Genomic DNA, 24068 nt, shown 5'->3' with positions numbered 1-24068 from the left:
TCACTTAGTAGTTGAAAGTATAGTGGTATCTATCAAGAGAGGTCAAAGGTCACGGTATAAAAAAAAAGGAAAAGGGTATACAGCTGTTTGTCCTGTCTTTGCGACCCTGCTCAGACACGTATGGGTATGGGCACGTCATTGCCCATAATTGTATGCCACACACCACCAGCTAATTAATTACATTAAATAGACATGTTTAAGAGTATATAATGTATTTTGAATTTGTTTTTATAACAATCTTTGTATTTGCTTTACGTTTTTTTTTTTTTAGCTTTAATGTAAGCTTTTGCTCAAGGATATTTAGGCTCAACATCTATTAGTAGTAGTAGTAGTAGTAGTAGTAGTAGTAGTAGTAGTAGTAGCTAAGGAACAATTCTAGTTGAAAAAGCAGGATGCTTTAAGCCCTACAAGGGCTTCAAGACGGTGGAGAGAGAGAGAGAGAGAGAGAGAGAGAGAGAGAGAGAGAGAGAGAGAGAGAGAGAGAGAGAGAGAGAGACGTACCTCTTGTCGTATCTTATAGCAATCTATGATCAGAGTTCAAGTCTCTGTGACAGTTCAGTAAATTTGAAGGTTTTAATAGTTTTTGACCAAGTTGTATTCTTAAAATACAACATTAATAAATCTTATGACTACATTGCTCTATGACAGCCAACTCCCAAGTGTGCGTGGACTGTTGATGGCTGCTCTACCTTTTTCATTTATTTTCTTAATTAGCAGTGCTTTCTTCCATCCTATCATTTTTCCAATTTCTTTAATGCAATCTTTCAGGTCTACCTTATCGAAGAACTTATGTGCATCACAAAACCATACATACGATGAGCCTCCCAAATAGGCATTATAGTCGATAACTGCATTCAGTCTGTCGACCTTCCTTCAATGCCTCCACACTGGAACCTACTAATATCTTCATTGAATCTGTTCTTTGATTGCTCCATCATTATTTTCTCAAATATCTTGCTAATTGTGTTTGTGATAAATATTCCTGTTTTATTTTCTAATTCCATTTTACTTCCATTTTTTTTTTTTTTTTTTTTTTTGTAAATGGAGAGTATCCACATCTCTTCCCACTCTTTATGTTATAGATACATATATTTTCGTCTATATCTGTTAGGATTAACGTCAGACTTTCTGTTATTTCCTTTCCCATCATTTTCATCATAACATTGTTAAATTCTTGCCTGTCCAATGTGCACTTGTCTTTCAGGCTATTTACAATGGATTCTACTTCTGGATAACTTATTTTTTCTGCTTTGCTGGATCTTACTCTGTCGCTTTCTGACAGCCATTCATCAAACAAGTTGTTGATTTTCTCTGACAAGATCTCTTTACGCTGGGGATTTTATGGCTGAAATAGATCTCTATAGAATTGCTCATATTCTTTATTTCTTCAACTTCCCCTGTTATTTCTCCATCCTTTCCTCTGATGGCTGTATTATCAATCTTCTTGAATTCCCAGAAAGCTGTGTTGTTCATTCTTCCTTTTGCTTTGATCTCCCCTACTTCCTTGATTTTATTCTTAAACCTTCCTCTTTTTGTTTTTCTTCTCGTATGTATGGGTCTACAAGGCTCTCCAGTAATTTAGTTCTTCTTTTGAACTCATTGTTTTCCTTTCCAAGATTAATCCCTTTTTTTCTTTACGAGTCTTTTAAGTTTCATTAATTTCCTTAATTCTTTGGATTTCTTGTTTTTTATGTTTGTCTTTTAAGTACTACATTTTCTTATTATTTCATGTACTATTTTCTGCCAATTTGAATATTTTAACCTTATATCACATTTTTGTTTGGCAATCTTCACTAGTTCTTTTTTATCTCTGTGGACTTCCAAATGGTTCTAGATTGTTTCGCATCCGACTTTTCTTTCTTTCTTGTTTAAGATCAACCAATTCATTTCTAGTAGGATAGCACAGTGATCAAAATACTCAACCTCTTTAGATATCTTATAGAGGGTTATCACTTTCTCTTCATCTATTACCATGCTACTAATGCCTTCTTCTTCGTCTTCTTCTTTAAATAGAGCATAATCGATCACTGATATCTTTTCTTTTTCAATTCCGGTCCAGGTTCCTTTGCATCTCCAGTTACTATTGGCAACTATAATGTGGGAATCCTTTGCCATGTCAATTAGCATTCTGCCCGGTTTTGAAATCTCGTCATTACTGTTTTTTTATATTTCCTACTTTAAAGTTGAAGTCTCTCATTACGACTAATTTTTCTTCTCTGTTATTTGCTATCATCAATCCCTCTTTTATTGACTTATACATATTTTATAAATAATTTGTTTTAGTTTTATTTTCTTGCGGAGCATAAATTACTCCTATTCTAACTTTAGTTGTCCCATTATCAATTTTCACCCACTGAGATTCATGATTGTGGTTTTCACTTTTTATTTCCACCGTTACATTTTCCAATTCATTCTTTACTGTAATCATCAGTCCTCCGCCATATGATTTTCTTTTATTAAAAACTCTATAACCAGCTACATTTAATTTTTCTCCCTCCTTCAAGTGGGTTTCAGTGATGCAAATAACAATTGGTTTTACTTTTTCTATTATTTCCTTTAGCGAGTTAATGTAGTATATCTTAAAAGATCTATAGAATTTTACTTTCTAATTCCCTTGCCTCTTATTTTTCTTCTTTCCTCCTCCCATTTTACTGGAAATAGCCTAATCTTACTGGACTACCCTGTGGTATGAGATAGCCCATTCCTAGGGTTGTGTTGGGGTTTCCTACTGCTTTTTCTGCCCACGTCAAGTAAAAGACAAATCTCCTTCGTTTGATGGAGAGACATTGGTAAAAAAAAAAAAGAGGGAAAAAGACGTAAAGAAAGAAAGCGGAATAGGTTAAAAACTGAAAGTACTTAGATAGAATACAAAACTGCTGCGTGTCAACATAACTGCCTGCTAAGAAGGAAAAAAAAATGTGAATACTATAAGAGAAAGATCCTCGAAGCAGCAACAGACATAAATAAGTTATATCGTCTCCTGAATGGTATAATGGGAAATGTAAAAGAAAAGAAGCCACCTGATGGATACAGTGACCAGGAACTAACAAATATTTTTCTAGTATTCTTTAAAAACAAAATTGAAAATATAAAAAGGTCATTTGTAAATACTGAACATCAGATTAATGATACACCAGGCACACAGACAAAATTAATACGATTTAACAACTTAACACAAGATGACATCACCAGAATTATCAAGAGATCAAAGAAGACAAACTGCGCGATCGATCCTATGCCAATATCTGAAGTAATTGGAGAGAGAGACTTTTCTAGTCTAGCCGAAATGATAATGAGAATAGCAAATGTAAGCGTTGATGAATGTAAGTTTCCCAAATCTGAGAAAATGGCTATAGTCACACCAGTTCTGAAAAATGCATTGGACTACCAGGAATTAAGCTCATATAGACCTATTTCAAATCTATCCTTTGTCTCAAAAGTGCTTGAATATGTAATTCTTGAACAACTAGTCAGCCACTTAGAAGTAATAGAAGCTTTGCCTGACAACCAATCTGCTTACAGAAAACTATACTCTACGGAGACAGCCATCTGCTCTGTTGTAAATGATATGCTAGAAATGATGGATGAAAATAAATGTGGTATCTTAATATTGCTCAATCATAGTGCTGCTTTTGATACAGTGGTGCATGAACTGCTTATTAAATGATCTACGGTCCATCGGCGTTGAAGATCAAGCCTTCGAATACCTAAAAGATTACTTAGTTGGTAGAAATTACTGTGTACAAATTGGAAACTCTTATTCATCATATGAACCCTTAAACAGAGGTGTACCCCAGGGGAGTGTACTTGGCCCAATCCTATTCTGCATCTATAGCTTACTATTGGTTTATCGAAAATGCTACAAAGGCATGGCGTGAAGTTTAAACTATTTGTAGATAACTCACAATTTTACTTCTTCATAAATGATATACATGACACTACTGAAACTCTAAATCGAAACCTTGATAGTGTTAGAGAATGGATGACATTTAAACAACTTAAATTAAATGAGAACAAAACTGAATTCATGGTGGTGGGCAGGAGAAACAGCGTGAGAAACCTACAATGAGATTCAGGGCCTCTGTAACACGGTTTTTTCGCAATAATTTTTTATCTATGAATTTCATAAATATAACGCTTAGTCAAAATGCACATTATATCTACACATAAATTTTGACTATATTCTGCATTACGTAGGTTGAATAAATCTGGTACTTATAATGTAAAAGTGACGTTTTGTGAAGACGGGCCAACTTATTCAGAGAAAAGGTTTCGAACGCACTCATTACGTAACCTATGACGGCATTTCTTCCCTCTTTCTCGATCGATGATTGGCTATACGTAACGAAGGCTATACCTCTGCCAACATTGACACAAAAGTTTAAATAAAAGTAAAACAGTACACCTTTATGAACTCTGAAACCTCTCCACTGATAATTTTCATAATGAACAAACCAACAAAATATGTTAATAAATACAAAAACACTTTGATAATTAGTCTAACTCCCAAAATAAGTTTCCTAAGAAATTACAGTCTACTTTATAGGTCACAATCAGATTGACAAGGTGTAGGGAATAGTTGGTAATTTTCAAAAACGTAGTAGACAAACTTGATTTGATGACTGCTATATCTAATGCCAGGCAATTTTAATTTATTGTATATCTACCTACCTATTTACTGAAAAAAAAAGCCGGTACCGTATTTTGGCTTTAAACCTTCACCAATAATTATAGTCAGAATGATGACTTCATGAGGCTCCACCCACTTTGGCCTCGTTATAATTCAGGATAACACTGAAGGCTATCATGGGCATTGTTGGATTATAAAATTTAAATTCTGGCTATAAAAACTCAATTCTCGAGTAGTTGTAAGAAGTGCTAAATGATCCTCAAGGATCCCAGCAGTTGGCCTAAACGCTTAATTCATGTATACTACTGTTGCGGCACTACTGCTACAGTAGTATTACTATGGTAGCACAGAGACCCCACCCACATTTATGTATCGTTCCGCCATTCATAAAGTCTTTGTCATGTTTTTTCACTGTGCAATAAACCATGGCCTCCTCAGAAGTTAAGTTTAACATTAGATGATAGGCTATTTCATTAAGCTGACAAATTTATGGCAACTGGGTATGTTATTGCCGATGTTGAAGCTAAAGATAAAGTATGGTATCATTCCTTCATTGCATCATCATCTTTACTACTATTTGTTTGGCTACATGTAGTAATTATTTTAAAGGATAAATGAATTATGTTCACTTTACTTCTATAAATCCCATTAGATGTACAAATAAAACTCCTAAAACTATTCATGATTTATTTACAAAATGCAGTCATGCCCAAAACATAGCTAACACGGTCGTACGGCCTAAGAAGAAGAAAAAAAATTATATCGGATGATCCGTTGGTCTGATTGAGATTTTAGCACAAAAATCTTATTTTAACAAAAATAGTTATATAAAGACTGTTTACATACAATCTCTCTCTTCTCTCTCTCTCTCTCTCTCTCTCTCTCTCTCTCTCTCTCTCTCTCTCTTGATGGCATAGTGAATAGTTAATGGAAATGTTCAAAAGCCTGAATGACATTACAAGTATTATAAACATTGGATTTAAACTAGAAACTGAATAATTACCTATTCAGGCTATAGTAAATATGGCCACGGGCTTTCTCTTGACTGTATAAAGTTGCACGTCGTAAGACAAATGCAGTTTTGCAACTACGGGGGCAATTCCAAATCCTGTTAGCTATTCTTGACTGTTATGGGTTTCAGAGCCGATGGAAGAAGGTGAATGGGTGTCTGGTGGATGGGCGGGGCAAAATTTTGTCAAAATTTGTTTACATTGCTTACGTAATGAATGTTTTCGACTCTTGGCTCGTTATCACTGGCCATGGCGTCGACTAGATCATTTTTACTCTATAAAAATTAAAACTATCGGGTTTAGGTTATTGATAATGCTGACAAAATTTGTGTGTGGTTTTAAAATATACATATGTCAACTTTCAGCTACATCCGATGATTTGATAAAGAGCAAAGTCCAAAAAACCGTGTTACAGAGGCCCTGAATCTCATAGTAGGTGATATTCAAATGAACATAAATAAGGACTTGGTGCCGATATCTACTAAAGTTCGAGATCTGGGTGTATTTCTTGACTGTAACCTGTCTCTAAATGCCCAAATAAATAATGTAATAAAAACTGCTTGTTATCATCTAAGAAATATTGCTTTTATAAAAAAAGTACCTGGATGAAAATTCTGTAAAGAAACTTGCAATAAACTGTGTTATTACCAGGATTGACTATTGCAACTCTATCTATTACAAGTTACCAAAAGTGCAACTTAAGAAATTACAAAACATAATAAACAGAGGAGCAAGACTGATAAAAGGTGTCCCACCTAGAGAAAGGATCACCCCTATACTAATCGATTTACACTGGCTGCCGATTAAAGCGAGAATTGAATTTAAAATGTACAATAACCCACCAAGTTATTAGAACCGGGCGTCCAAAACACTTAAGAGAACTGCTACACATTACGCAGCCAACAAATCGTGTCAACATGAGAATAGTTACAATGGCTTCAAACTGTTGGAACCTAGATTTATGTCTACTTTAGGCCCCAGGGCCTTTAGATATGCGGCCCCGAGACTATATAATAAGCTCCCACGAAACATTCGAATGATTGAAGACATTAAGGCTTTCAAGAGGAAACTGAAGACTTTCTTATTTCATGAGTCTTTTAACAGTGACAATTTAACAGTAAATGAACAATACGCGATATGAAACATTAAATACTCTGAACGAACAGGGTAAAACGACAGTGGAGGTCCTGTAGAGAGTGGGGTTCCCCTTCTGTATGGGACCGGATAAGCAGCCATCAAAGTAAGTAAGTAAAGTAAGTTGCATTGACTCAGGTTGTAAGGTTTTTCATTCCTTGTTTCTCGAATTATTCTCCTCATTTCCTCCATTCTTAAACTTGAAAAATTCATCTGATTTTCCATACCTTTTTTTTTTTTTTTTTTTAATTCTTACTTGTACCGTTGAATTCTTGATTTCTGAATTTGTTCACCTTATTATATTTATACTGCTCCTTGTTTCCTCTATATCCTAATCTGGTTTCTTTATTTCTTATGACAACTTATGTTATTGTGTCTGAACAAGCAGGTTTGGCCTTTTTTACAGACATCGTTCATGTAATCCCTCCATACATTCAGTCCATATTTTACATTATTACTTTTGATGTCCAATTTGCTGTTTTTCCAGTGTCCATATTTACATTTATTTCCTAAACTTCACATGCCATCTTTGCAACATTTACACTGAATTTTTTTACTCAGCACGTTTCTCTGAAGATTATGTTTATCTCCTTGGCTGCGTGTGTGGAGGAAGTCGCATGATCGACTTTTTTTTACAGAAACCATTCTAAAGAATATTCATATTTTGGGGGTCTTTTCTTTCACTACTTCTGAGCGAGTTCCATTATGTCCATTCTCTTTTTTCTTCTTTAATTGTTTCACTCTCGCTTTGTTAATTATTTATTACTGTATTCTCACCCTCTGTTCTTTCGTCACTAGTTGACCTATCATCTACCAAATACTCTGCATTACCTTCTATTACCAATTCTTTGCTGAGGACCCTCATATCCTCGATAATGGACCACTGGTTCCCTATCGTCCGGTTTATGCTCTGCAACTTCACATGGGATCCTTCTCTCTGGTTACGGCTCGTTTTCCTTTTGCTTACACATTCACCGAATAGTCTGGCATATTCTTTACATATTCTCTTCTGTCCCCATACACCTGACAACACTGAGATTACCAAACAATTAATCTTCGCTCAAGGGGTTAACTGCTGCACCACTATAATTATTCAGTAGCTACTTTTTACTGGGTAAGGTAGAACAACAAGACGAGCAGAGAGAGACTGACAATATACTGATCGTTCGTTCGTTCGTAGTGTATTAAAGCCGACACTTCTTGTTGGCACGGGCCTTTGCCTTGGTAACCTGCAAATTGTAAGGTAAGCTGATCCTTTAAAAGGAAATTTGAAAAGTTTTTAGTAGTAGAGATAGTTGTGAACAGGGTAAGGATAATGGTGGTAGTATGAGAGGGCCATCATGTCACGGATAGTGGTAGTTAGAATAGTGGGGTGTAAGGCCTTTGAAGAGTAGAGAAAGATTACAGGTGGGGTTGTCCAACCCTTTACTCCCTTTACTGTGGAAAGTTTTTAGTAGTCAATTAAGTTCAGAAAATACAGAAGATAATGTGAATAGGGTCTCACAGTGAGGGGATGAGATGGTTAAATGAGTATTCTGAGGTCATTACGTTGGCGGGGGTAGTCTTGAAAGCAATTGTCTGTGTTTCTCTATGCTTTCAACAATTGCTTTTCCCAGCGTGGCCACGGCCTGTCAGGCCTGTGGTGAGTTGGTGTCTATTTGTAGATCACCTCTCAACTGAGTTGTTTCCCTACACTCTAGTAGGTAGTGCAGGAGGGCCTGTTGTGGTGTGACATCACAGTGATCACGCGGTCTTTGAGTGTTGTCTATGATTTCCCATCTTGCCTTGTATCCCAGTCTGAGCCTGTGTATGCACAGAGCTTACTTTCTAGGGGTGTATCTGTCTATGGGTGGAGGCTCTAGCTCCGTTGCCCATTTGTACCATGTAGTGGAGGGAGAGCCATTCCCTACCACTTGTGTAGCTCCTTGATTAGATTGTCTTTGAGCTTTGTTTTTATTTGGTTTTAATTTGTTGTAGTGTAGGCTGTGTGTGCACCTGTACAGTTTGTATGTGTCTGGTGCTTTTAGCTAGTTCATCAGCCTTCTCATTCCCTGGTATCCCGACGTGACTGGGGATCCAGTTTAGAGTTACTCGTCTGTCTCTTTCATTATTCTGATACAAAAGTACCTTGATATCAGCTAGCAGGGCCTTGTTTTCTTTATTCTTTTCCTGTTGCAAGGCTTGCATTGGGGATCGTGAATCAGTATGTATGACTACTGGTCCTTCCTCATTATCAATAGAGTATTGTAGTGCTTGTTTTATTGCAACAAGCTCTGTCTGCATGGTGGACACATTGCTGGATGTCCTCCAGCAGGCCGTAAGGTTACTGGAGAAAACTTCAGCTCCTGCTGTTTCGGTTCCAGGGTCTACTGTACTGTCAGTATAGTAGATCTGTGACCCTTCTGTTTCTATTAAGCGGATTGCTGTCTGGGCTGCATTTCTAAGTTCCTCCATTGTACAGTCTTCCTTTGCTCTTGGAAGCTTAGTATAGCTGAAAGTTGCTACTTGTTTCTTCCATGGTGGAATGTGCAGTGCACCCTGCGCTGAGTCTGGGTTTAGCTGCATGATATCTTCAGTTAGGCCCAGGCTCTTTATGTTGTCGCTATGGTCTTTGCCATAGGAGCTTGGGGTTCGGACCTCAGGGTGCTTTGATAGTTCCCCTCTCACCCTCTTTCTGGTTATAGAGTCTCTGTCTGAGAGGAACATCTTTGCGATTGAGGATGCATTTCTTTGTGCAATCCTGTCTTCAAGGGATGCTAGTCCAGCCTCCATCCTTAGGTTGCACAGTCTTGTCCATATTGGGGCTCCTAGCATGAGCCTCATGGCATTGTCTTGAATAACCTCTACTGAGGCCTTTTGGATGACTGTCAAGTTTGTAAGGATCGGAGTGGCATATTCCACTAGCATTCTGGAACAGACTAGATAATACTTCTTTTGAACATGCTCATTTGCGCTGTCATTGAGTTTAGTCATGTATCTCATGGCTGCCAGTCTGGCATCTGCCTTTTCTTTGAGATACTTGATCTCGCCCTTGAAGGTGAGTTGCTTGTCTATTATAACTCCCAGGTACATGTAACTGTCCACCCATTCTAGGGGTTCCATTCATATTGTGAGTGGGTGCAGGGGGTTTGGGGCTTTGATTGTCATAAGCTTGGTTTTGCCAATGTTTATTTTCTGTCCCAGTTCATTGGACTTGTGGCTGATGGCATTCAGTGCTCTTTGCATTCTGACCATCCTGACTGGTCCTCGAGCAATTACACATACATCATCTGCATAGATAAATATCTCTACTCCTTCAGGGAGTTGGAGTGAGGCTATATTTTCCATGAGGATGTTGAAAAGGAGGGGGCTGAGAATCCCTTCTTGTGGTGCGCCATTTTCCAAGTCATGAAAAGTCGCTTGCCTTCCTAGCACATAGTTTTTCGTCCATGCTAGTAGGTGACCTTTAACTCCTTTTCTGGTAACTGATTGCAGCATTGGTGTTGGACATGCAAGCTCAAAGGCTTTTTCAAAGTCTATGAAAACTATTATTGCCTTCATTTGATTGATGCAGCTTAGAATGTCAGTAATGTATTTAGAAGTGCTGATTCCTTCCTGATATGCATACAGGTCCTTGCATAGGGGGCCAATTTTGTATTTCATTTTGTTTAGGACCATTTTTTCTCCTGTCTTTTCCATACAGGATACTATGGCTATTGGTCTGGGATTTCCTGAATCCTTTGGCTTGGGGATCGGCTGTGTATCTTGCTGACTCCAGGTTTGAGGCCTTGTGTGCTCAAGGTGTGTTTTGTTTATCAACCTCAGGAATGCAGTTTCTGGACCCATGTGTTTGATCATTGTGTAGGTGATCCTGTCTGCTCCTGGCGCAGTGTCTTTTCCTGTCTTGTGTACTGCTCTCAGTTCCTATACTGTGTATGGGGTGTCTGTGTTATCCTGTCGCTGGCAGGCTGTGTTGATCTCTTCCCACCTGGCTGGCGCCAGTTGCTCTTGCAACATTCTGGTTTCAGGGGAGAGATTAGCTGATAGTGTTCTGTTTGCAAAGGCTGTTGCAATTCTTTCTCCCTCTTCTTGCGGGTGTGTGTGTGTTGCAACTGATGTTCTCTTTCTTCCGGCTACTCTGTGTAGCCATTTCCATATCTCTGTGAGTGTTGTGTACTGTGACAAGTTTGTACACCATTCCATCCATGTTTCTATTCTTATTTCATGAATTCTCTGTTGTTTCATTTTCAATTGTTTGCAGTAGTTCTCTGTTTTCTACTGTGGATCCTCTTCTATAGATTTTTTACCCTATTTAGTCTTATTTTTAGTCTCCTAGCTTCTGGGCAGTAGTACCAGGAGTCCTTGTAAGTGTGGTTTCCTCTTGCTGCCTTTAGAGGCATTGCTTTATCACCTGTGTTGTGAAACGCATCAACTAGGTCTTTCTCTAGTTGATCTATATCCTCTGGAGGATTGTAGCTTACTGCCCATTCCTCTATGGCTTGTTTAAAGTAGATCCAGTCTACTAGGTATTGATTCCATCTTGGTGGAGGTGGTGGAATTGGAGGTAGCTGTTGTATCTCCAATTCTGTTACTGTGGCAAAGTGGTCACTAATCAGGTTTGAGTGCACTCGCCATCTTGTTAGGTGTCTTACTGCTGTTGTGACAAAAGTCAGATCTAGTCTGCCTCCTCTTATGTGTGTGAGTTGTCCTGTGTTTAGTAGGGCGACTCCTTCAAATTCCTCCAGGGCGAAGGCTATGTGTTCCCCTGAAGGGTTTGTCATTGATGGGAATGATAATATGGGATGATGTGCATTAAAATCCCCACATATAAGTGTTGTTGTTCTTTCTACATGAGCAAATAGTTGTGTCAGTTGCAGCTCTCCTGTGTCTTCGCTGTTTATTTTCCTGTATATGTCTATCTTTTGATTAAGCAGTGTTATTGTTACCGCCAGTGTTTTTACATTGGTACCGCAAGGAATTGGATTGTGTAACCTTGTTGTTGGTATTGTTGTTCTAACTAATGTAGCTAAGCCTTTGTCTGTGTCTATCTGTGGTGTGATGTAGGCGTTGTAACCTGCAATTCTGAGTTTTTTACCTGTTGTTAGGAATGTCTCTTGTAACATGATGAAATCTACTTTTATACTGAACATACAACGGTCACTATATTACAGAGTGCGGACGGATAAGTAGCCCGGGAGGGAAACATTTCCAACCGCCAGAATTATTTGTTTTTATTCAAATGTAGATTTAAGATACCAAGGCGGTATCCTAATGAAATATACATTATTATACATGAATATAAAGCTCTCAAAGAGCGCAACATCGTTATACAAAAATCTACTGTGTGGAATAAATAATAAAGTTACAATATACAGAAAAGAGTCCAGGGTGAGGAAACACGGCGGGTAAGACGATGTCCTTACAAGACTCTTTAGCTATGGCAAGCAGCTCTCCTAGGAGAAGGACACTCCAAAATCAAACCATTGTTCTCTAGTCTTGGGTAGTGCCATAACCTCTGTACTACGGTCTTTCACTGTCTTGGGGTAGAGTTCTCTTGCTTGAGGGTACACTCGGACACACTGTTCTATCTTATTTCTCTTTCTCTTGTTTTTTTTTATTTTCATAGTTTATATATAAAAGATTTATATTAATGTTGCTATTGTTCTTAGGATATTTCTATTTATTGTTAATTAATTCTCTTGTAGTTTATTTCATTATTTCCTTTCCTCACTGTTGGAGTCCTTGGGCTTATAGCCTCCTGCTTTTCCAACTAGGGTTATAGCATAGCAAATAATAATAATAATAATAATAATAATAATAATAATAATAATAATAACAATAATAATAATAATAATAATAATAATAATAATAATAATAATAATAATAATAATAATAATAATAATAATAATAATAATAATAATAATGATAATAATAATAATAATAATAAACATCGTATTTATGTTGCGTTCCATTTGTGATACTGACATTCCATTTGATCCCTTCTAGTTGCTGTTCTTTTCTCTTCTCCATTGTTGTTGGGGTATTAAAGCCAACACTTGTTGTTGGCACGGGCCTTTCCCTTGGTTGGCCCGTAGACCCTCTTCTCCAGATTCCCATCAAAAATTGTTTTGTTTCTACTGAGCAACCAGCACAAAACCAAAAATGCCTATCAATCTCTTAGACCATTATGATCGTATTTAGAAGCGTTTTTTTCTTTTTTTTTTCTTGTTGAACTTTTTCTGTGGTTGCTAAATTTATGCATCGAAGGACATTCAAGAAAAAGAAGGAAGAGTGTGGAAATAACCAGCAAAGTAACTGCAATAAATGAATCTGAATGCGAAGAATGCAAAGATACTAATAGAATTCGAAACCAGAAAATGGTACACTGAAGATGGAAAGAGGAATTAAAAAGTAAAGTGAACTTATGAATATGCAGAAAGTGGAAGAGAAGAACTAATGCGTTAAAATTAAACATTGTAGACATAAAGGGGCAGCGTAAACTGTATTTTTTTGTGAAAATGCGGAAGATTTGACCCATTTTCTTTTTGCAAGAATATACAGTAGAAACGAAAATAATGAATCAATTAAGCTTCAACAACCCCACGAGAAATATATATAGCCTACATACATACATACATATATATATATATATATATATATATATATATATATATATATATATATATATATATATATATATATATCCACTTGGAATTCATTTTATGGCAACAGCTTCTGGCCGGGTGGAGATTCGAACCCCCACCTGTGGGCCGGAAACCATGCCAGCACGACTCTAACCGACTGAGCTATCAAGAGAGATAGAAAGTTTAGGACAAGTCCCCGCACATATTCCTGTCGAATTCAGGAATCCGTTCTTAGACTTTGAAATAAACCCATCTCCACCATGATAGCTGAATCGTGAGTTTGCTACACGTGGTTATTTTAAATGAACATATATCACAAGCACACGTGATTTCAATCAATGTAAATATTACCCACGAAAGGCATTTAATACCGAATTCTATCTTTGGAATATATCCACTTGGAATTCACTTTATGGTAACAGCTTCTGGCCGGGTGGAGATTCGAACCCCCACCTGTGGGCCGGAAACCATGCCAGCACGACACTACCGACTGAGCTATCAAGAGATATATATTCCTAAGATAGAATTCGGTATTATATGCCTTTCATGGGTAATATTTACATTGATTGAAATCACGTGTGCTTGTGATATATGTTCATATATATATATATATATATATATATATATATATATATATATATATATATATATATATATATATATATATATATATATATATATATATATAGATATATAGATATATATATATATATATATATATATATATATATATATATATATATATATATATATATATATATATATATATATATATATATATATATATAGGATCGTTTTTATTCAGTGAAGGAATTTTAGAAAATGAAATATAAATTGCAAACCTGGTGTGGAGAAAAAGACAAACCAGTATAAAATAAAGAAAAGTCTCAAATAACTAGATTATTGGAGGCGGCGTTGCAAAGACTATTCTTCAATCATGAACCTAGAACTCAACATAAACATAAAACCTAGGGACTCAGGCTAGTGAGATGTAATATAAGTATAGGTACTGTTGTGAATTTCACCAGTTTATTAAATTTGCCCGATGTACTGGGCGGATCGCAAGGCTTTGAAGAGGCGAGATTCCCAAAACCTTCCTGGAGTTAACTAAAATACGGTGACAAAATGTAAAATTTTATTATAAAAATAAACTCTGATACAAGACAAACAACATCCTTAAGCATTCACAAGACTTAATGAAAAACAAGGCTGACTCTTGGTAATGTAACACGTGCTCTTCAAGCACAAAGTCCACACCGGACTCATTAACAAACTGAAAATAGTGACAATTCGAATTCAATACACAACGAATCACACACCAAATATCCCTATTCTCATTTAACTCAGGATTCAGATCCCCAATCACAAGTAGCTTCGAAGAAACCTTCGTTTTCCCGCGTTAACTAAAGTTTCCTTAGCAAAGTGGAGGGAAATCTTAGTTTAATTATTTGCAAGGGGTTTGAGAATGCCTTTTCATTTACTACAAGATCGTAAAACAGTTAAGGCTTTTCTTCAAACACAAAGGGAAGGCTTAAGTCTTCGGCTGAGGGCCAGAATTTATCCATATCCAAGGACTTGGAAAATCATTGACACTAAACACATACATAAGACATTTTTGTCATGTTGCCTCAATTTTACGTTAGATTCATCATTGATATATCATAAACAGACAATTTCCATAACACTCGCTCCTTCCCCACCAGGTGGTTAAGATTTAAGTCCCAATACAGTCGCGTATTAAACCTCAGTCTTTCGCCCGCGAGATCCCCCAGCCTTGCCCTCATTTGACGAAACGTTCATGAAGTCAAATGGCGGGACTTTCGAATGGCCAGTTCGAAAATTCCCGACATCCTCCACACCCGAAATAAGGGGCGTCAAAAACGTCAATAATCAGGCAAGACTGGACTTGGGGGTGGAGTAATCACTCCTTAACTCTGTTCGGCTCGTTGCGTAGCGCTCCGCAACGACTCTAACAGCATACACAATGTTCATAAACAACAATGTTACCCCGGGGCAATTAGTTCACAGGTATACAAAGAACAATACAAATTTGTACCCAATGTGAAGAATTTTCTTCACTCTTCTTCTTTCAATCGTATTTTTAGCTCTCTTCTACTAATACTATAGCTACCCCTTAAACATTCTCTCCTACATCTAGTTTTCTTTAACGAAACATAGGGAGGACTAATCTAAACTTGTTGACAGTGGCGCACGCCATGCTCGTGACGTCACAGCGTAGATACGTACAACAGATGGCCTTAGTTGTAACCCCGGCGTATGTTGGTTCTTTCCTTAAACTACATGGGTCGAGATTAAATTCCTAAACTGCATTTTTTATATAAATTCCAATACTGCTGAATTAATGCATCTTATATTTCTCAATACCAATTAAGGTTTGTTAATTTTAAGATGTATGCCCATTGCACCAGTCCATTGCTAATTAATCATTTTAAATATTAATTTTTAGCAAGCCAGAATAGGTAGGATTGTTGTATATATAACCTCCCTCAGAGCAGCAAGATTTATCTGAGTATTTAGTACAAAATCCTGCCTCCTCTGCACTCCTTGCAACAATATATTGCCCTGTCCTGAAGTCCCGATATGGCAACCCCAATGGATTACCGTGCGCATCAAGCTCCTCACCTGTCTGGAAAGGTGAAGCCAGGTGATCTCTTCGACCGTAGAGTCGAGCCCATTCAACGAGAAGCTGCCCTGGGCTGCTGACCTGCCTGGTCATTGAACCCGTGCACATCTGGCTCACCCCCCCGCACTCTCTCTCCCAAAACTCGACTCACAAAAGGTTGCTGCCGGTCGGAGAGATTGAGAAGAAGAGGACCCTGGGATACCATAGTTGTAGCCAACGAGGATTCTTGGGGTGAGCCAGGCAAGAGTGCAACGTGCCAATTAGTGCAACGTCCAGGTCAACAGCTATCACGGGCATAGGACTAATCTTCAAAGGAGTGCAGGTACTACATCAATGGCCATTTAGTTTTCCCCCATTTTTTATTAGCTTAGACTAATTTTAACTTTATAGGGAACCTGGCTATTTACACTATTCGGACTGTGTGCGGTGGAATTGTGTGTATATATTTTTTTCTATACAATTTTTTGCCTTTTGAGACTAACACAGTCTCTGGGTCACATGGGCCACGTGTCCAACCCCATTTTGAATTTTAATTATTGTAGACCACGCGTCTAATCAACTATTTTTCATTATTTGAATTGCATTTCTTTTGATACCATTTTTTGTGTTGTTAAGATGACCGTTTTCCTTTAATGTAAATTTGTGAATAAATCAATATTAGGTTAATTAAACCTTCTTAGTATTTTTGCTCCCTCATTTATTTTAATGTGTGAAATGAATAGTTGATCACGGGACAAAGTACCCAATATTTAAAGAGAAAACCTAAGTAAGTCTATAGGTGGTAACAGCGAGGAACTTTGCATTAATATATTTGCTTCGAAGGTAAAGATCCTTATCTTTATAAACTTTTAAACTACTTTACATCACTGCTCCCATTTTGGATTTTGTCTTAATTACATTAACGTAAAATAACTGTCCAGCATTTCATTGGGGTAGCTGGGACGGAGCCGGAACAGAGCCTGAGAATGAGATGACTATAGACCTGACAAAGCTAGAGTAGGCCATAAATTATTGTTAACCTACGTGTGGAGTGCTTCAGCCTCTGGACAGTAAAATTTCCCCCTTTTGTATTTTAGAGTGATGGTTTGTGAATTGTGACAGTAAAGTATTAGCAGGGTGTTTGTGCCCCGAGAGTAAGTGCTCATATCCTCCCCTGTTGAACTTTATGTAACTGTTATAAGGAGACTTTCCCGGACTAAGTTCCCACTCAGAACAAACCATAAAAAATTCTCCACACGAGTGGTCCTTCGAACCGGATCCTTTACCTTTGACTTGTGAAGCATTAACGTAATTAATCAGCTTGATTAAGCACATAGTAACTCGCTATATCACTTACCCACACGCACACAGCCAGTTTGTCGAATGTGTAAAGCCCAGACTTTAATTGGGAAGAGAAATTTGTAATCAACATGATCTTTTTGTATCGACCACGTGTTTAAGGAAAGAACTACGTAACCAGGTTAATTTGTTGCTTGAATGTTCTCTACAGAAAGACTAGAATTTGTCGTAGGAACTTCACTTTGTCTCGGATCCGTTCACCCACGTGTTGTGGCGGAATCCACTTTTACCAGAAAGTTCTAAGCTACTTGAACTAAGGTTTTTGTTGTTCAGACGCCCGTGTTTACTGCTCAGCTAGAGCGCCGGTGTACTCGTTCTGTCAACTAATTTTGCTAGCTAAGCATCTAATTTGTAACATTTTGTACCTTGGTCTACCTTCCTTTGTGCCGTTTACCTTCCCTAACCAACCTTTCTAACTAACGTCACCGTATACCTAGCACGTGTCCTTGTCCTAAAGAGCGAATTGGCGCAACATAATTTTAAGTCTTCTTACGAGTAACGTAGAAACTTAATAACACCAAGTCCGTTTCATTCCACGTGTTTGTTCCGAGAGGGCGGATCTTGTTTACAGCACAAACTAAGGGTGCGTAATTGTTTTCTACAGTAAGTAAATTACTGTGTGTAGTGCATTTAATTTCCTTTAGCGAGGAGATATTGTTTTTGTCCTTTAGCGAGGATATTTTTGTTTTACCTCCGCGTGAGGGAAATTTCATTTTGTTTAGCCTCCACGAGAGTGCACTTTAAAGTCGTTGCCTTGAGCGCCTATCTACATTTTGAATAGATCAGTGGCTGACTTAGTGCGCCCGTAATTGTGAAATCGTCACAACAGTGTCAGCCTCGACCTGTTATTTTAATTTTTAACTTGAATCTTTGCATTCATAAGCCCGTGTGCTTTCTAATATGTTTCACTTTAAAGTAAATTGATTAGTCATTATCGCCACGTGCGTAAATAATTCATTTTAGCAAAGTCTTTAACGTCACGTGACCTGGGCATCGTCTGAATTTTAAAGTAATTTCATGATTTACCTTTGTGTTGTCATTTAACTATTTTCCTCCCATCATGAGTAAATTTAAATGTTCAACTATGAACCTTGTAAATTTGTAAAGTTTCATTTTTACATTCCTTTAAAATTCAGATTTATCCCTTGTTTTGTTTTACGAATCCGTTCATCAAACGTGGTCATTCCAAGATGGCGGAGTTCATGTTTAACGTAAACAACCCTCCACCGCCTAAGGCGGAAACGCTCAGCCCCGAGGAGATTAGCGCTAAGCTTGAGGAACAGGAATTAACATTCACCTTTGTTTGTGAGGACGCAGACCTAGCACTTCATGCTCTTGCTTCTGTAGATTTTCCCAGCATGGGTCCAGAAGCCATAAGTCATTTTAAAACACTTATTGGTCAAGTAAGAGATGAACTTTTTAATTACAAGAATTTTTGGAGACGTCATTACGACCATCCTATTGTCAAATTAAATTATCCCGTACTTGCTGCCTGTTCAAGTAAAGTTGAAATTGCTTTTAATAGCCTCATGGCTCATCCTAATTTAACTATCAAACCTAATCAATCTAATTCTTTTTCAAAGGCGACACCTTCAGTGACACGTCCCTTAACTGTAACTTCTAACGTCTCGCCAGTAAAGCACAATGTAATTAATTTTGCATCAAAACCCCAACCTGTTCAATCGTCACATTCCAGTACTATGTTGCCAACACGGCATACGATTAGTGAGTTTGTGTCAGTCCCACGTGCTCCGTCCTCATCTCCGAACCTTAAGCCACCAGCATTTGATCACCCTCAACCCCCTTTGTCTTTGCCGCCGGTGACAGTTCGTCCCGGAGGAGAAACCATTCATTGTCTTAAAATGGACCCCCCAACTGGTAGCGCAAATACCACTCAACCCAACCGTGTGCTTGAAGGCCAGCAGAGGCCTGTACCGGTTGTAGATTCAATCATTAAAGTCGTACCATCCCATGGACCAGTGCTCACGTTGCCTGACTGTCCAGTTCTTAAGCCCGTAACTTCCGCTCCAATCCGTGTTGACGCTAGAACATCCCCGTTAGGATTTGAAACCCGCCCTCAGAAAGAGCCGCGTGATCACAATGTTAAGACCTTAGCAGTCAGAAAGGAACCTTGTGCACTGACGGCGGATTTAGCGAAGGTCACACAGGTAGACCTAGCACCGGAGCTTAGAGCCTGTTTACGATTCACCTTGCTTAAGGATAACGGTACATTGAACGTTATTCATTATTTTTATTCAGTCATATATGACGTCACATTAAACTTTTATGATTTTTGCCAAGTCGTACAGCAGCATTTTCCAGGTCAATCACTTGCTTTAACCTCAAAGCGTAAATTTAATTTTTGCCTTGACAACTTGTCATTTTATTATAATCCCCCTGACATCCTTCAGCTCGTGCTGAATATAACTTTTCCTTTATTTACTCCCCTTGCAAACGTTTTTCTTAAAACCGACATCCAAAACTTTCACAGTCAGAACTACGATGTCCCCAAGGACCTAGTTTGTCCCAGTTTGTCATTCAGGCTAGTGTCAAATAACCTTTTACTTTGTAACGCCGAGAAGGAATTAACTTTTCTCCTTTTGTCAGGCAATGAATACCAACTTTTCATCACGCTAGTCATTTTATATGTAAAACCATTTCATGTAAAACGTTGGGTGCAGACCGGGATTGGGATTCACCCCCATAATTTTTAATTTGTCATTTGGCCGGACTTGTTGCTGAACTCGACCGATATTGGCTTACGTTTTCTGTGCTCTATCCGTACCCCTAGGGTGGGAAGAATTGAGTACTTCTAATCGATCTATTATTATTGCATCGTACGTTTAAAGTTAAAACTGATCATATGCTTAATTTAGCGCTTCCATGAAGCATTGCCTGCGTGGTTCAATACTCCCCAAATTCACGTGAAAACGTAACTTTGACTCGATTGATTTTAATTAACGCCAACAGCGTTTTGTTAACTTTAAACGGACGTTGATGTGAAGAACAACTTCACTCATCATTCAGCCAGTAAGCTTATCTCGCTCATACTAACAAGTAGTTGAATCACATTTGCCGGATCTAACCCCTCGCCCTTTTTTCTCCCCTTTATCCCCAGGGTGTGAAGAATTTTCTTCACTCTTCTTTCAATCGTATTTTTAGCTCTCTTCTACTAATACTATAGCTACCCCTTAAACATTCTCTCCTACATCTAGTTTTCTTTAACGAAACAGAGGGAGGACTAATCTAAACTTGTTGACAGTGGCGCACGCCATGCTCGTGACGTCACAGCGTAGATACGCACAGCAGATGGCCTTAGTTGTAACCCCGGCGTATGTTGGTTCTTTCCTTAAACTACATGGGTCGAGATTAAATTCCTAAACTGCATTTTTTATATAAATTCCAATACTGCTGAATTAATGCATCTTATATTTCTCAATACCAATTAAGGTTTGTTAATTTTAAGATGTATGCCCATTGCACCAGTCCATTGCTAATTAATCATTTTAAATATTAATTTTTAGCAAGCCAGAATAGGTAGGATTGTTGTATATATAACCTCCCTCAGAGCAGCAAGATTTATCTGAGTATTTAGTACAAAATCCTGCCTCCTCTGCACTCCTTGCAACAATATATTGCCCTGTCCTGAAGTCCCGATATGGCAACCCCAATGGATTACCGTGCGCATCAAGCTCCTCACCTGTCTGGAAAGGTGAAGCCAGGTGATCTCTTCGACCGTAGAGTCGAGCCCATTCAACGAGAAGCTGCCCTGGGCTGCTGACCTGCCTGGTCATTGAACCCGTGCACATCTGGCTCACCCCCCCGCACTCTCTCTCCCAAAACTCGACTCACAAAAGGTTGCTGCCGGTCGGAGAGATTGAGAAGAAGAGGACCCTGGGATACCATAGTTGTAGCCAACGAGGATTCTTGGGGTGAGCCAGGCAAGAGTGCAACGTGCCAATTAGTGCAACGTCCAGGTCAACAGCTATCACGGGCATAGGACTAATCTTCAAAGGAGTGCAGGTACTACATCAATGGCCATTTAGTTTTCCCCCATTTTTTATTAGCTTAGACTAATTTTAACTTTATAGGGAACCTGGCTATTTACACTATTCGGACTGTGTGCGGTGGAATTGTGTGTATATATTTTTTTCTATACAATTTTTTGCCTTTTGAGACTAACACAGTCTCTGGGTCACATGGGCCATGTGTCCAACCCCATTTTGAATTTTAATTATTGTAGACCACGCGTCTAATCAACTATTTTTCATTATTTGAATTGCATTTCTTTTGATACCATTTTTTGTGTTGTTAAGATGACCGTTTTCCTTTAATGTAAATTTGTGAATAAATCAATATTAGGTTAATTAAACCTTCTTAGTATTTTTGCTCCCTCATTTATTTTAATGTGTGAAATGAATAGTTGATCACGGGACAAAGTACCCAATATTTAAAGAGAAAACCTAAGTAAGTCTATAGGTGGTAACAGCGAGGAACTTTGCATTAATATATTTGCTTCGAAGGTAAAGATCCTTATCTTTATAAACTTTTAAACTACTTTACATCACTGCTCCCATTTTGGATTTTGTCTTAATTACATTAACGTAAAATAACTGTCCAGCATTTCATTGGGGTAGCTGGGACGGAGCCGGAACAGAGCCTGAGAATGAGATGACTATAGACCTGACAAAGCTAGAGTAGGCCATAAATTATTGTTAACCTACGTGTGGAGTGCTTCGGCCTCTGGACAGTAAAATTTCCCCCTTTTGTATTTTAGAGTGATGGTTTGTGAATTGTGACAGTAAAGTATTAGCAGGGTGTTTGTGCCCCGAGAGTAAGTGCTCATATCCTCCCCTGTTGAACTTTATGTAACTGTTATAAGGAGACTTTCCCGGACTAAGTTCCCACTCAGAACAAACCATAAAAAATTCTCCACACGAGTGGTCCTTCGAACCGGATCCTTTACCTTTGACTTGTGAAGCATTAACGTAATTAATCAGCTTGATTAAGCACATAGTAACTCGCTATATCACTTACCCACACGCACACAGCCAGTTTGTCGAATGTGTAAAGCCCAGACTTTAATTGGGAAGAGAAATTTGTAATCAACATGATCTTTTTGTATCGACCACGTGTTTAAGGAAAGAACTACGTAACCAGGTTAATTTGTTGCTTGAATGTTCTCTACAGAAAGACTAGAATTTGTCGTAGGAACTTCACTTTGTCTCGGATCCGTTCACCCACGTGTTGTGGCGGAATCCACTTTTACCAGAAAGTTCTAAGCTACTTGAACTAAGGTTTTTGTTGTTCAGACGCCCGTGTTTACTGCTCAGCTAGAGCGCCGGTGTACTCGTTCTGTCAACTAATTTTGCTAGCTAAGCATCTAATTTGTAACATTTTGTACCTTGGTCTACCTTCCTTTGTGCCGTTTACCTTCCCTAACCAACCTTTCTAACTAACGTCACCGTATACCTAGCACGTGTCCTTGTCCTAAAGAGCGAATTGGCGCAACATAATTTTAAGTCTTCTTACGAGTAACGTAGAAACTTAATAACACCAAGTCCGTTTCATTCCACGTGTTTGTTCCGAGAGGGCGGATCTTGTTTACAGCACAAACTAAGGGTGCGTAATTGTTTTCTACAGTAAGTAAATTACTGTGTGTAGTGCATTTAATTTCCTTTAGCGAGGAGATATTGTTTTTGTCCTTTAGCGAGGAGATATTGTTTTTGTCCTTTAGCGAGGATATTTTTGTTTTACCTCCGCGTGAGGGAAATTTCATTTTGTTTAGCCTCCATGAGAGTGCACTTTAAAGTCGTTGCCTTGAGCGCCTATCTACATTTTGAATAGATCAGTGGCTGACTTAGTGCGCCCGTAATTGTGAAATCGTCACAACAGTGTCAGCCTCGACCTGTTATTTTAATTTTTAACTTGAATCTTTGCATTCATAAGCCCGTGTGCTTTCTAATATGTTTCACTTTAAAGTAAATTGATTAGTCATTATCGCCACGTGCGTAAATAATTCATTTTAGCAAAGTCTTTAACGTCACGTGACCTGGGCATCGTCTGCTTTGTTGGACCCGGTCACTGAATTTTAAAGTAATTTCATGATTTACCTTTGTGTTGTCATTTAACTATTTTCCTCCCATCATGAGTAAATTTAAATGTTCAACTATGAACCTTGTAAATTTGTAAAGTTTCATTTTTACATTCCTTTAAAATTCAGATTTATCCCTTGTTTTGTTTTACGAATCCGTTCATCAAACGTGGTCATTCCAAGATGGCGGAGTTCATGTTTAACGTAAACAACCCTCCACCGCCTAAGGCGGAAACGCTCAGCCCCGAGGAGATTAGCGCTAAGCTTGAGGAACAGGAATTAACATTCACCTTTGTTTGTGAGGACGCAGACCTAGCACTTCATGCTCTTGCTTCTGTAGATTTTCCCAGCATGGGTCCAGAAGCCATAAGTCATTTTAAAACACTTATTGGTCAAGTAAGAGATGAACTTTTTAATTACAAGAATTTTTGGAGACGTCATTACGACCATCCTATTGTCAAATTAAATTATCCCGTACTTGCTGCCTGTTCAAGTAAAGTTGAAATTGCTTTTAATAGCCTCATGGCTCATCCTAATTTAACTATCAAACCTAATCAATCTAATTCTTTTTCAAAGGCGACACCTTCAGTGACAC

The 24068-nt window shown here is 38.1% G+C and overlaps 2 protein-coding genes across 2 annotated transcripts; both read right to left on the bottom strand.

Annotated features, from left to right (window-relative positions):
- Positions 1 to 8727: 8727 nt before the first annotated feature.
- On the bottom strand, positions 8728 to 9876 carry LOC137644415 (uncharacterized). Its single transcript, XM_068377394.1, has one exon. The coding sequence runs from the start codon at positions 9874 to 9876 to the stop codon at positions 8728 to 8730; it is 1149 nt and encodes a 382-aa protein (XP_068233495.1).
- Positions 9877 to 11045: 1169 nt separating this feature from the next.
- On the bottom strand, positions 11046 to 11876 carry LOC137644414 (uncharacterized). Its single transcript, XM_068377393.1, has one exon. The coding sequence runs from the start codon at positions 11874 to 11876 to the stop codon at positions 11046 to 11048; it is 831 nt and encodes a 276-aa protein (XP_068233494.1).
- Positions 11877 to 24068: the final 12192 nt, after the last annotated feature.

Source organism: Palaemon carinicauda, chromosome 7 (assembly GCF_036898095.1).
Source record: "Palaemon carinicauda isolate YSFRI2023 chromosome 7, ASM3689809v2, whole genome shotgun sequence".
Taxonomy (NCBI): domain Eukaryota; kingdom Metazoa; phylum Arthropoda; class Malacostraca; order Decapoda; family Palaemonidae; genus Palaemon; species Palaemon carinicauda.
This window is presented reverse-complemented; position numbering and strand designations above follow the sequence as displayed.